This window comes from Ammodytes marinus (assembly GCF_949987685.1).
Source record: "Ammodytes marinus genome assembly, chromosome: 7".
Taxonomy (NCBI): domain Eukaryota; kingdom Metazoa; phylum Chordata; class Actinopteri; order Uranoscopiformes; family Ammodytidae; genus Ammodytes; species Ammodytes marinus.
In genome coordinates this window covers 2,548,377-2,562,026 of record NC_137211.1, presented here as the reverse complement: position 1 = coordinate 2,562,026, position 13,650 = coordinate 2,548,377, and the positions used below count along the sequence as shown (strand labels likewise).

The 13,650-nt window shown below is 40.3% G+C and overlaps 1 protein-coding gene across 1 annotated transcript; it reads left to right on the top strand.

Moving 5' to 3' along the window:
- Positions 1-5,569: 5,569 nt before the first annotated feature.
- On the top strand, positions 5,570-13,394 carry ppdpfb (pancreatic progenitor cell differentiation and proliferation factor b). The gene is made up of 5 exons (XM_080031020.1): positions 5,570-5,732; positions 7,879-7,974; positions 9,636-9,713; positions 11,622-11,715; positions 12,792-13,394. The coding sequence occupies exons 2-5, from the start codon at positions 7,920-7,922 to the stop codon at positions 12,904-12,906; spliced, it is 342 nt and encodes a 113-aa protein (XP_079887146.1). The 5' UTR covers positions 5,570-5,732; positions 7,879-7,919; the 3' UTR covers positions 12,907-13,394.
- The last annotated feature ends 256 nt before the right edge of the window (positions 13,395-13,650 follow it).

The window sequence follows — 13,650 nt, the reverse complement described above, 5'->3', positions numbered from 1 at the left end:
CAATAAGTGCTGCAGCTGACATCGTTGTACCAGGTGCATCATCTCAGGTAATCATCTATTTCATGATTATCTGTTATTGAAATTCTACAAAACCTCCACCTGTGCCTATGCGTTCACCTATATGGTCCTTGTGGGCACCAATGCGCCACCCAGTGTTTATACACAATATCACAAACCTTGAAATGGCTGTAACAGGTTTAATAAAAATAAATAAGTAATAAGAGAATACATTTTTGTTTCTGTCTCAAATTTCCAGGAACCCAGTTTTGATGCAGGTGTTTGCCACAGTCCTGACCCTGCAGCCAGCACATCTGCTCAGGTACTATAAACATATGTATTTAGACCAATGTGATTGATTAGAAAAGGTGTAATAGGCTTATAGACCAAAATCTTATGTCCAGAGGTAATGTAATAAAACAAGGAAATACTTTGTTTCTTCCTCCAGGAGCCTATTTTGGATGAAGGTGTCTTCCACGGTCCTCACACTCAAGACCTTAGTGACACCTCTGTTACACCAGGCACATCTACACAGGTATTATGATTTTTTTTATTAAGGCCAATATCACAAATTACAATTTGCCTCAATGGTGATGTAACCAATAACAATTTGTCCCTGCTATTTTTCTTTTTTTCAGGATGAGCGATGTGACACACGAGGTGTTCCAGGATGGGAGCTGGTGGATGCTTTGGCCAAGTATTTGGCAGACCTCAACCGCACAATAACAGCACTATCAACAGCAGAGGTGGCTGAGATTGTGCGGTTGTATTCGTGCCTCTATCCTATGGACAAGACTCCTGCCAAGTTCAGTCATAAGTCCAAGAAGACAACCTTGCCAGGGCCATGGAGGGCTTCCAGGAAACGAAGCGGCTCTGCACCAGGACAACAAGCAGCTGAGAGGTGAACACACATTACGTACTTCACGTTTGTTATATTTATCATTCAAATATATTAAAGTTAGTGGTGTAAGAACATATCATGGAAGCGAAGCCATTTTGTTGTATATGTCCTTGTTTGGTTTAAGATTATTTAGAAACAGATTTACTATAAATACTAAAGATGCATCTGTAACACTGTCAGTACAAATGTAGTAGCTATAGTGGTACCGGTAGTACAAATTATCAGAATGAAACTGTCTGTTATATAATATTGATTAATTCTTTTTTCCTTCAAAGATTGTTCATGACCCATGGCCAGGCTGCACAGAGTCCTGATATGAACCGCATTTCAGAGTGTGTTTGCATCAGGCTTCTAAAGGAGTACCAGATGGCCAGGAATAGGTCACAAGACATACATGGCAAAACATTGCCAATCCCCCAGTCGATTGTTTCCACCTATTCCCACATCAAACAGCTTCTCGAGGACAGCCAGGAGATCACTCATCAGACCAACTTGTTACTAGTTAACATCAATAACACTACAGTGTCTTCTTGGTGAGATACATTTTTTGCATTCTACATTCACTTTTACTAACATTCACTTGAAGCTGTACTTGATAAAATACATATATTAAATTATTTATATGAAATAATTATATTTTCAGGTTGTATGAAAGGCAGAAGAGGACAATCAGGGGCTCATTACTCCAAGCCACTGACCTTCCCCACACCATAACTGCAGCAAAGGATCCTTTGCCAAAAGCAAGGGATCTCCCTCCAACACCAGTTGAACATGGGCATACTGTTCTGGAGTTCCAGGAGCCAGAGAATCAGGAGGGCGAGGCAGTAATCCGCCAGCGCAGTAGTTCAAGGACCGTCTCGGCACAGCAGTGTCCTCCTGGGCTCCATGCATGGCCAGGTTCCTCACAGCCACCACCAGCTCCGTCACCTGCCTGGTCCTCTGATGCAGCCGGTTACCTTTCACCAACCCAGTCACCTGCCCCATTCGCCTACCAGCAGAGTCATCAGCCCCCGGCCCCATCGCCTGCCCTGTTACCCTATCAGCAAGGTAGCCAACCACCGGGCCCCTACCCTGGCTGGTCCCCGTATGCACCATCTTACCCTCCGCCATCCCAGTCCCCTGCCCCGTTCCCTTACCAACAGGGCTACCCTCCATCCGCCTCGTACCCTGGCTGGTCCTGGCTGCCACAACCTCCTCCCCCTCACCAATACCATCCTTCAGCCTACATGTCACCACCACCACAATCCCAAGGAGCAACTCAGTCCTCAGATGCAGAAACAGATCCATCCCTGAACTTCAGTCGACACCGAAAATGGAGACTGCAAAAGGCTGCCATGGAAGACCAGGAGCGTGTGGCAAGAGGGGAGCAGCCAAAAAAGCGCCACCGCAAGGAGGACTACCACTACCAATGCAAAACGTGTGGTCACTCTAAGAGCAAGAGCACTGGCCATACCCAGGTGAAGGGAAGGTGGTACTGTCCAGCCTCTGGACTAACAGTTGAGGAATGGAAAGAGAGCCTTAACAAGCAGCAGTAACTGTTATCTTGGTTTCTCTTTCAAAAAAGTTTTGTATATATTATTGATTTGTATATAGTTATTTAAGTGAATATGTTTTATAAGAATATTTTGTGACCATTTATATAATTATTTTCTATATTTTCTATTACGACTATTATAAGAAATGTTTAACTATTGTCACCATTTGATTTGTAATATAATATAATATTATAATATACATCTTACAGGTGCATCTCACATAATAAGAATATTATGAAAAGTTCATGTTTTCTAGTAGTTTAATTCAAAAAATGAAACTTTCATATTTTAGATTCATGACACATGAAGTGAAATAATTCTGGCTTTTTTTTTTGTTTTAAAATAAATTATTTCATTTTACAGCTCATGAATCATCCAGCATCTCAGAATATTAGAATATTACTTAAGACCAATAAAAAAAAAGATTTATAATACAGAAATGTCAACCTTCTGAAAAGTATGTTGATTTACGCACCCACTTCTTGGTCAGGGATCTTATTTTGCATTAATTATTGCATTAAGGAGATGGTACAGCATTTTTGAAGTGGGTTTGTAAGAGGTGCTTACGCATATCTGTTACCTTTTGGAGATGGCGATCAGCGCAGCCATTTATAAAAGTTTTGTGGGAGACGTCGCTGTAGCAGAATTCAGCTTTGTGCTGTTGCAGAGGGGGTCATCAGCTTACCTAAAAAAATATATCTGTTCACGGTCAAGCAGCCTTTCGACACCCTCTGCAACGGTACAACATTGATTTCTGCTACAGCGACGTCTCCCCCAAACTCCTTATAGTGACTGCGCTGAACGCCATCTCTATGAGGTAACACACTAAAACTATGCAGAAGAAACTCATACAAACCCACTTTAAAAATACTGAAATATCCCTTTAATGCAATAATTCATGCAAAATAAGATCTCTGGCCAAGTATTTAGTGCATAAATGAACATACTTTTCAGAAGATCGACATTTCTGTATTATAAATCCTTTTGATTGTCTCATGAAATGTTCTAATATTTTTGATTTTCATGAGCTGTAAGCTGTAATCATTTAAATTAAAACAGAAAAAGGCCTGACATTTCAGTTTTTGTGTAATGAATCTATAATACCTGAAATTTCACCTTTGAATTAAATTACGAAAAAAAAAACCTTTCCCATGATATTCTAATTATAGGAGATGCACCTGTATAGGCCTATCATACATTACTAATATGAGTGTTTTATTATAGTTTAATTATTTAACCCTCCTCCGGCCTGGTTGGGCCATATCAGACATCTGGTCATATTTCAATAGTGTTTTATTCAATCATTCAAATTTTTCATGACTTTGTCAATAAACGTGTTCCTCATGACTAAATATAATTGTTTCTTGATTTCTTTCTAAATGACCCCAGTCAAACACATCAAATTACGCCTATGCAGTTTGTATGTATTATTATCTTTACACATAGTTTTTAGTTTAAAGTGTCACTCACCATCAGGGAGAGTAGTAGGACTCTATCACTTTAAATAGACAGACAGCAGAGTTACTCTAAAACAATGATATTTCCATTTTCCACAATGAGAAAATAGACTTTAACTCTGCAAATATTATTATATCTGTAGCTTTTTTCTTAAATGGTATTGTTTAAAACACTAATATTGTTTATAGAAGACACATATTTTATGGTTGTGGTGGTTTATTACAGTATTTTTATGCTTGAGGTCTCTAGTGACCATGTTTGTAAACTATTTTATTAGGAAGAGGGTTAAAAAGCCTACTCTGTCAGACCAAAAACAACAAGCAGCACAAGATGAAGGTTTGCATCCATAAACAATATAAATAAATAGCAACTGAGAAACATAAATGTACATTTGTTTCACGCTTTTATTGACAGTGTGGAGAGAGATGAAATGGGCTAGCGAGGTGCATGATATGCCATGGGCAGGATTCGAACCAGGGTCAGCTGCTTCCGAGGATTGAGCCAAATGTGTCGGATGCACTGACCACTACGCCACGGGGGAAAACCTCCTCTTTCTCCTCCCCCTTTTCCCCCCCTCCCCCCCCTTTCCCCCCCCCCTCAAGCAGTCCCTTTTGCCCCTTTTCTGGCCGAGTGGTTAAGGCGATGGACTAGAAATCCATTGGGATCTTCCCGCGCAGGTTCGAATCCTGCCGACAACGTGACTATATTTTTTCACGACTGTGTCTAAATACTAAATCAAAAAGAAATGATCACTACGAGAACTGTGGAAATTGCTGCGGACCAACAGTGGTAGGAATAAGTAGCCATTTTTGATATTACAGTGTAAGCTATTTGAACTAAGCTAAAAAAAAAGAAGAGTAGGGTTTACAAAAAATACAGCCGTTACAAATCATACCTTTCAGTTTTGTCGTAATGCCAACATGTGCCTGCACGCTAAAAACTAAACACGTAGCCTATGCATCCCGTTTATCAACCTATTAATCAAATAAATGTTGAATTTACTCGAGAGATGACAGTGACAGTGTTGAAGTTCATACATTTCACCAGCAGAGAACGCTGCTTGCAGACAGCTTTGTGTTTGATATACTATCTATGGTTTTAGCCAAGTACCTACACACTAATACTCACACTCTGATACTCACTCTAGTCTCGCACACACTGTTCAGTGATCAAGGTGTGGGACTGGGACATGTAGGTCAAAGTTTACAGTGAAATTGAGATTTGAATCAGGGCAACAACTTTGATAACTAGCCTACTGTAAAAATAGCTAATTAAAATATACCAAGAAACAATAAAAAAAGCAAAACAAAGACAACGAAACGGCTCCAATGTCATATGTATTTTTTAATGAGCAATAGGAAAAACAATTAAATAGCCTACATAATATTCAAGTTTCCTGCTTTTGAGTAATTTTACTTTTAATAGTTTGATTACATTTTCCTGTTTATACTTTTACTTTGAAAGACATTTTATTCTTTACAGTTGGGAACTAATCTCAATACTTTGTCCAACAATGGCTTTCAGTTGTATAAGAAAATATATACTGTATTATGTGTTGTGTACATTAGGGGCGGCTTTTATTTTTCCGCCCCTATTCATTGTCCACGTCACCGCTGCTGCCTACGTTACCACGCCTCTGTGATATAAAAGCCGAGCGGACGGTTGATTCCATCAAAAAAAAACATACAGCGTCCATCTCCGCCTGGACCTTGGAGGGTTACATTTACCCAAAACTTATTTTCAAATGGGCCCCGTTGCCTAGCGTTTACTCCCCCCAGCCTGGCCGACTGAGTTGAATTTTGTGCTACTGAACATCGAGCGCCGTCTTGGTTACTAAAAAGGTAAGAATTTGAGGGGGTTTTCCCATTCCTCGGGTGATGGGGGCGATCATAAGCTAGCGATGCTAACTAGCCGTCTACAAATGGCAGTTGTTATTACTAAACTCAACTGTAACCTAACGTATGTGTGTGTGTCTTTGTTTTGTTTTAAGAGGAATACACGTATTTTTGTTCTTCTGTCATTTACATCAACGGCTATGTTTAACTGGTGTCAACTGCTACTTTCAATTAAATTGTCATAGCGTTACATTCTGTTTTCTGTATATTTTTTGTGTTGTGTTTTAAAAAAAAAATACATTCGTTAGTAGCCTACATAAAATGTCCCCTTTAAGTCTATATATACCTTTGACGAGACATTGTATTTCTAACTTATCGTGGCGTTTTTATTTATTTATGTGTAATAATAATGTTTACTATTCAGTTGTAGAAGCAGATTTAACGTCAAAATGTCGGTTTGCTGCAGCGACAGTTCAATGTAAACAAGAGGGGGTGGAGGGTGGGGGTCCACTGTATGGAATATGTTGACGTGCACGGCAGCACCATAACATAATGCTAAATATTTCTTAATTATTGTCTATAAAAACACATTTTGATGATGTTTTGAGACGCAATTATGTCTTTTGCGATGCCTTGATATATTTTTTCTGCTCTGGGGATGTGTTTCTAGGATGTATGTCACGTTTTCTTGCGTGTAAACAGTGCTATAAGGACTAGTTTAGTATTTGATGAATCGATTTACTAATCACCAAGACCATTTTATCCATCCAACACTTGTCTGTTGTTGGTATTTATTAACAAAGACGATCAAATTAATCCATTCACCTTTTAAAATTAATCTGATGAATAGAATAGGCTACTTGTTTAATCATGACATAATTGAGTAGCTGATTGAAAATAAATAGTACATTGACATAATCAGCATCAATTTGAGTTGTTTTTTAAAGTAAGTACAGAGAATATATGGATTAAGAGTAGCGAATATAATAAATATTTTAATTTTTTTAATTTAATAAATATTTTAATTTTTTATTTTTTTACTATGGAAAAGGGGTAGGATTAAATAAGTGTATACTTCTTCCTGCCCCTTTTCAGGCATATCTCAGCAATACAGATCATTTGTTTTCTTTTTTTTTTTTTTTTTGAAAACATAATTTTTGTTTATTGTATTTCCATGCTTTTCATTTTGTTTTGTATGTTTGATATGTCTGAAATAAATTGAATCAAATCAAAAATACCAAAATGCCAGTGTTTTTATGGGAAGATCTACACTTTTCTGTGATAATAATTTAAATATTTTTAGAGTTTTGAAATGTCTGATGGAAATAATAATGTATTTGAAGTTCACATGCTTTTTTTTCTGGCATTTTTAGTAGCGCTACAAAGAAAGCGAGGCGTTTAAAATATCAACTAAATAGAAAGATCCATGAAATAATAATCTGTGAATATACATTCTTGATATTAGCTAATAGCTGTAGGCCTGATTCCAATAACTGGTTAATAACACAAGTGGGTTAAAGGTGAAGTGATATCTTGTAAGGGCATAAGGAAAGGAATGCAAAAACATGCTTTACTGACAATCTGGTTTTCATCTCTGTCTCTCTCCCTCCCTTTGTCTCTCTGTCTCTCTCTCCCTCCCTTTCTCTCTCTTCCTTCCCCCTCTCTCCCTCCCTCTCTTTCTCTCTGTCTCTCTCTCTCTTTAGTTTATTGGTTTAACTATTTTTCAAACATATTGGGATTTTAATGCATTGGCACTTTATTGAACTGTTGAATTGTTGTAAAACTAAAATTATGTAAATAAAGTGTTTTGTAAAAATCTCTCTCTCCCTTTCTCCCCCCTCTCTCCCTCTCTCTCTCTGTCTTTGTCTGTCCCCCCTCTCTCTCCCTCTCCCCCTCTCTCTCTCTCTGTCTTTGTCCCTCTCCCTCCCTCTCTCTCTCTCCCTCCCTCCTCCCTCTCTCCCTCTCCCCCTCTCTCTCTCTGTCTCTCCCCCTCTCTCTCTCTCTCTCTCTCTCTCCCCCTCTCTCTCTCCCCCTCCCTCTCTCTTCCTCCTCCCTCCTCCCTCTCTCTCTCTCCCTCTCCCCCTCTCTCTCTCTCTCCCTCTCTCTCTCTCTCTCTCTCTCCCTCTCCCCCTCTCTCTCTCTCTCCCTCCAGGTTTCCATCTAGCCCAGCGTCTAGCCACCAACACCAGTAGAATGTCAGCCATCCCAGCAGGCGGTTCCCTCGTGGCCACCACTGACTACTACAGAAGTGAGTCTTATCATTTACCACAGAAATTAAAATTAAAATCACTTTATTCATCCCCGAGGGGCAATTTAAAAGGGCCACATGACAGTAACTTAAAAAACACAAAACACAATCAACAAACATAAGCAGCGCACACACACACACTGTACAATCAACAACACACGCATCACACTCACACACATTTGCAACAACAATATTCAACACACAAATAATGAACCAACTGACTCCAGTCCATTCACTAACTGTTAGTATTACATCATGTATGTTCCTAAATGTAACAGTCACTGTGGCGTTTACTCTTGAGTGTCCCTGATCAAAACATGACTAATGTGTGAAGCCTTTGCTAAGGGGGAAATAATGTGGGACTCGGGCTGAGTCATAGGTTTATTTCTGATAGTATAATACTAACCAAGTCTTTATTTTATTTTTGATATAAAGTTACCCTCTTCAATCAAGGAGTTCTACTGAAATGCAATACTGTCCTGACTCTTGTGTAGCGAAATATTAGATTTATTAGTAAAAGCACAGGAATGTACATTAATAGAAGCTGCTGCGGTGATCTTTTTTCCCCCATGTAACAGATGCTGCATCTGAGTAATGTTGCATCATGTCAGTCCCCAGTCTTCAGCGTTGAGCCAGGTTTATTTTAAAGGGGGAATAGGGAAGTCGCAGTGACTACACCCTGCTTCCTGTTTCCTTTTCTTCTTGTTCATATATTTAGGGTCACTTCAAACTAGACTCTGAAACCATGAGACATCACATGTTTCATTTAAAGGTGGAGTCAGTGATTCTGGAGAACGCTTGTTGTCAAAATCAGTTGATATCTCCTAATGATACCCCACCTGTACATACTGTGTGTATGTGTAAAAAAAAAAAAAAAAAACACAGCATAGGGCAGTAGATGTGAAATTTGCTAGCTACCGTGGGCTCCATTTTGTTAACATAACCCTTTCTTTACATACCAGTTTACAGAGCCTAAGCTGTGTATTGACAAAGTGATTTTGACAACAAGCATTCTCCAGAATCACTGACTCAACCTTCAAGGAATACATTCTGTACATGTATCTCCGTATAGCCTTCAGAGCTCATAGTCTGGATGGAAGTTGTAACCTGTCTCAGTAAATCAAATCAGCGTGGGCCTCAGGCGAAACCACAGCAGAATGGATTTTAATATCCTGTGTCCCTGGTAGAGCGCCTCCCATTGGGGGAACAGTTAGACGTTATGTAAGAAGATTGAGTTCTCCATAGTTAACCTTTCAGTGTGATACATGCAAAAACATGTTAAAGGAATAGTTAAACTTTTTTTTTTTTTGCTTTTTGCCCTCACTCTCCGCCTCAAGAAAAGACGACAGAATTCATTGCGTGTGTTTTTTTTATATATAAATGTGCAAAGGTCGCTCATCCATCTTAGCTTAGCTCAGACACTGAAAGTCAAGGGGAGCAGGTCAAAAGATAAATGCTCCTGTGTGCTACTGTGCTTGTTAGGACTTGATGATTTACCATGTTATGTTGCACTCTATATGGTTAGACGTATTAGAATCAAATACATACTGGAAAGAAACCTTGAAGTGCATGTGACAGTCATGTATGTAGTTGGTTCTAAAATGACAGTGTTAAAAATCAAGATTGAACAAACACATTAACTGTTGTCCTCCCCTCTTCAGGGCGCATCGGCTCGACCTCCAGCAGCAGCTCATGTGGCAGTTCAGAGTTCAGCGGCGAGGTCATCCCTCACCATCCAGGTATGTGTCCAGAGACTTTCAAAATAAAGGTCTTCGGGCAAAACATAACCCAAAATAAAGTGCCTGTAAAGCATCTGAAACAGAATTAGGACCCTAAAGCCTTATTTATACTTACAAATCTGACGTCCAATCAAATCTCTGCGGCATCTGGCGCGTAGTCACATGTTTCAGTTGGTTCACAACGCGGCTCTGCGGGGCTCTGAGACCTCAGCACAGAAAAGGCTTTATTATGATCAACATGGCCATTATTGACTAAACACTGAATTATCTGAATCAAAGCTAAGATAGCACCGAAGGCTAAGTTAGTTTTTATCTTGTTTCACAGAGATATAAAACACAGTAAATACAAGGTAAAACAGACACATAGCGAGATTAAAAGATAGTGAGTTGTTAAAATAGGTGTGTGTGTGTGTGTGTGTGTGTGTGTGTGTGTGTGTGTGTGTGTGTGTGTGTGTGTGTGTGTGTGTGTGTGTGTGTGTGTGTGTGTGTGTGTGTGTGTGTGTGTGTGTGTGTGTGTGTGTGTGTGTGTGTGTGTGTGTGTGTGTGTGTGTGTGTGTGTGAAGGGGTGACAATGTATGCTCCACGTCACAGTGCTGCTGGTTTATCTGGTAATATCACGAACACAGCGCTGGGTCTGGTTTATAACCTCAGAGCGTGGCTGTGGTTGTGTCAGCTGTTTCCTAACACTACACATATTAACCAAGAGTTGAATCATCCTGGAATACACTTTGGCTCTTACTCTTTCTAATTTAACATAAGAGTTCCAGTAATATCCTCAGCAGCAATGTGTAGAATTTTGGGTTTTATTTCCCTAGCAGATTTTGTAGAAAATAAATATAATATCCATAAGTACGTTTAATTTAGTGCATAATAGCTGATTTTCTTTTTTAGAATTATTATTATTTTCCTTAGAAAGGGTCTCATATATGTCTTTCTAGAACTTACTTGATGATGTCATATTACACACTCCACCTTTTAAAGGTGCAGTGTGTAATATGACATCATCAAGAGCAATTCTACATTTTAAACAATGCACCTGATGACATTCCAACTATGACACTTTCAAGATGGCGGCACTAGGCCTTGGTCCAAAATATGCAGCAATATGGACATATATGAGATAGGAATGGCCATTTATAATTTTTTCTTTAACCGGTTAACCACCAGAATTAACGGTTATTAACCGGTTAACCGTTAAGATTTAATGTAGCCTATTTATAGTGAAATACATGAAGCATTATAGCAGGGCTCCCGACCTTTTTTTGTTCCAAGAACCGGCATATTAATTTAAAAACAATTCAGGGACCAGTAGCCAATTTAAATGCCTACATTTTGACATTCACACGGCACCTTGTCTGTTGTGAGAAGTGGTCTAGTATGCGAATGTAGGAGCAGAAAGTGCAATAAGTGACTGAAAAGGGACATTTACACACACACACACACACACACACACACACACACACACACAGGCTTAGGGGATGGGTAGCCTACCGAAACCCGGTGCTAAGTAGTGCTGAGCACAGGGCAACATTTTGAAAGACCGTAATATTGATAAGCTCAGATGTTATCAGTACTGCATAACGATACTTAACGCTTTTGTTTATGACAGATTTTCGCTATTGATCCTGGCACACAAGCATGGTAGACCTCTCTGTGTCTGTGCAGGGGCACTCACTGAGGATGTATGAATGAGGATATTGATTTTAGCTAATAAATTACTTAAAATGTTACACAGTGCCCCTTTAATAATACAAAATACAACTTATAAGCACAAACATAATATAAGTTAATATGTACATAAGATAAAATATAATGTATAAGCTTTAAAAAAGTGTGTTCTGACTCTACACTAAAGCCAGTTCCCTGTATAAAGCTAAAGCCTCCTATGTGTGTGTTCTCTGCCCTCAGGACTCCCCAAACAGGACTCTGGACACTGGTGGTCCAGCTTCTTCTTTGGGAAGCAGCCGGGGATGACCCCACTGACTGAGGAGGCACAGCACAAGTACGGATGAACACTGACACAGACAGACGCGCAGAGAGACGGACGGGCAGAGACACAACCATAGACAGACAGACAGGCAGACAGACACAACCACAGACAGACAGGCAGACAGACAGACAGACACAACCACAGACAGACAGACAGACAGGCAGACACAACCACAGACAGACAGGCAGGCAGACAGACAGACAGACAGACAGACACAACCACAGACAGGCAGGCAGACACAAAACCACAGACAGACGCGCAGAGAGACGGACAGGCAGACAGACAGGCAGACAGACACAACCACAGACAGGCAGACAGACACAACCACAGACAGACAGGCAGACACACAACCACAGACAGACAGACCCGAGGCTGACTCATATCTTAACACTCCCACTGTTTCTTTTATAACTTTAATCCTTGTAATAAACTGTCACCTTTTCCTGCCCTGTACTCAGACGAGTCCAGACCAGCTTTGCACATGTTCAGAATCAGATTTATTTGTCATTGCACCGTTACAGAACAACGAAATTTAATTTCAGTTCAGTTCACGCCCCGCCAAGAAACAGACTTTACAATGTAACGTTGTTAAAGCTGAGCCTTCCTGTCTGTCTTTACTTAAACCTCCTACGAGGAACTTTGAAATGTTTGTGAAACAGTTTTCCTCTGATGATCACGAATGAACTTTAACATCAAATGAGACCATCAGTGCAAAGAATGCTATTTTTATACAGTTATTATTAAGGACTTTGCTCTGGTCTCAATCCCCACCAACTCAGACCAAACCATTAACAGTTTACTCCCTCTCTCTCTCTCTCCCCCCTCTCACTCTCACTCTCACTCTCACTCTCACTCTCACTCTCACTCTCACTCTCACTCTCACTCTCACTCTCACTCTCACACTCACACTCACACTCACACTCTCTCTCTCTCTCCCCCCCTCTCTCTCTCCCTCTCTCTCACTCTCACACTCTCTCTCTCTCTCCCCCCTCTCTCTCTCCCCCCCCTCTCTCTCTCTCTCTCTCTCTCTCTCTCTCCCCCCCCTCTCTCTCTCTCTCTCTGTCTCCCCACCCCTCTCTCTCTCTCAGGGCGGGGGCTCAAGGTGTGGTGACCAACGGCGTGATCACCTGCGTTGCCAAGGAGATGGTGATGCAGCGTCAGGTGAGTGAGAGCAGCGAATCAGGAACTCCCACCTCACCCTGAAGCTGCCCTCACTCTGACATCATCGCTCTGACATCATCACTCTGATGTCATAGTGATGTCACCCACAAACGACCAGGGAATCAATGCAACGACCAACGCTAGGTGACGGGAAGCGGCCCGATCACAACCTTCAGTTACTTGTTTTTTTTATATTGTTGCTCATCGTAGTTCAGGCTGCCCCCGCCCCTACCCTCTTCCCCCTCTCCTCCCCCCTTCCCCTCTCCCCCCCTACCTCCCTACCTGTTTTCTGTAAACGTAACCTTGTGTTTTTCTATTGACGACCAAGCTAAGAAAAAAAACTAAAATAATAAAAACAAAACAAAGACGATGATGCAACTGATAAGCTCCTGTTGTATTTTTTTAATCATTTGTACTGTTGTGTGTTTGTAATACTGTGGTGCATTCACGTCCACATGCCTTTTGTTAAGAAACATTTTTCACTTTTGTTGCCCTGTGATGCAATAAAGTACTAGACTCTTGCAGCCTAATGTTGGTGTCGGCTCCACGTCTGTGTTCATTTTAAATGTTTTTATTTGTATAGCACTTTTCTTTCTTCACACTTACTAAGGGCTTAACAACGGTTTAGTCGAATAAACACTCAATGTATTTGATTTATGCCAGTATGAAGTAAGACATGGTATGGAAACAAAATTAGACCAAAAATATGAGAATTTACCAGTGACTGAAAATATATAATTTTTCTGCAGTGTCTCTCCTTAAAAAAATAACCGATTACATTTTAGA

Coding starts and splice junctions, on each gene's coding strand:
- ppdpfb (XM_080031020.1), top strand. CDS start 7,920: ATGTCAGCCATCCCAGCAGGCGGTTCCCTCGTGGCCACCACTGACTAC. Junction 7,975..9,635: donor CACCACTGACTACTACAGAA/GTGAGTCTTATC, acceptor TCCCCTCTTCAG/GGCGCATCGGCTCGACCTCC. Junction 9,714..11,621: donor GGTCATCCCTCACCATCCAG/GTATGTGTCCAG, acceptor CTCTGCCCTCAG/GACTCCCCAAACAGGACTCT.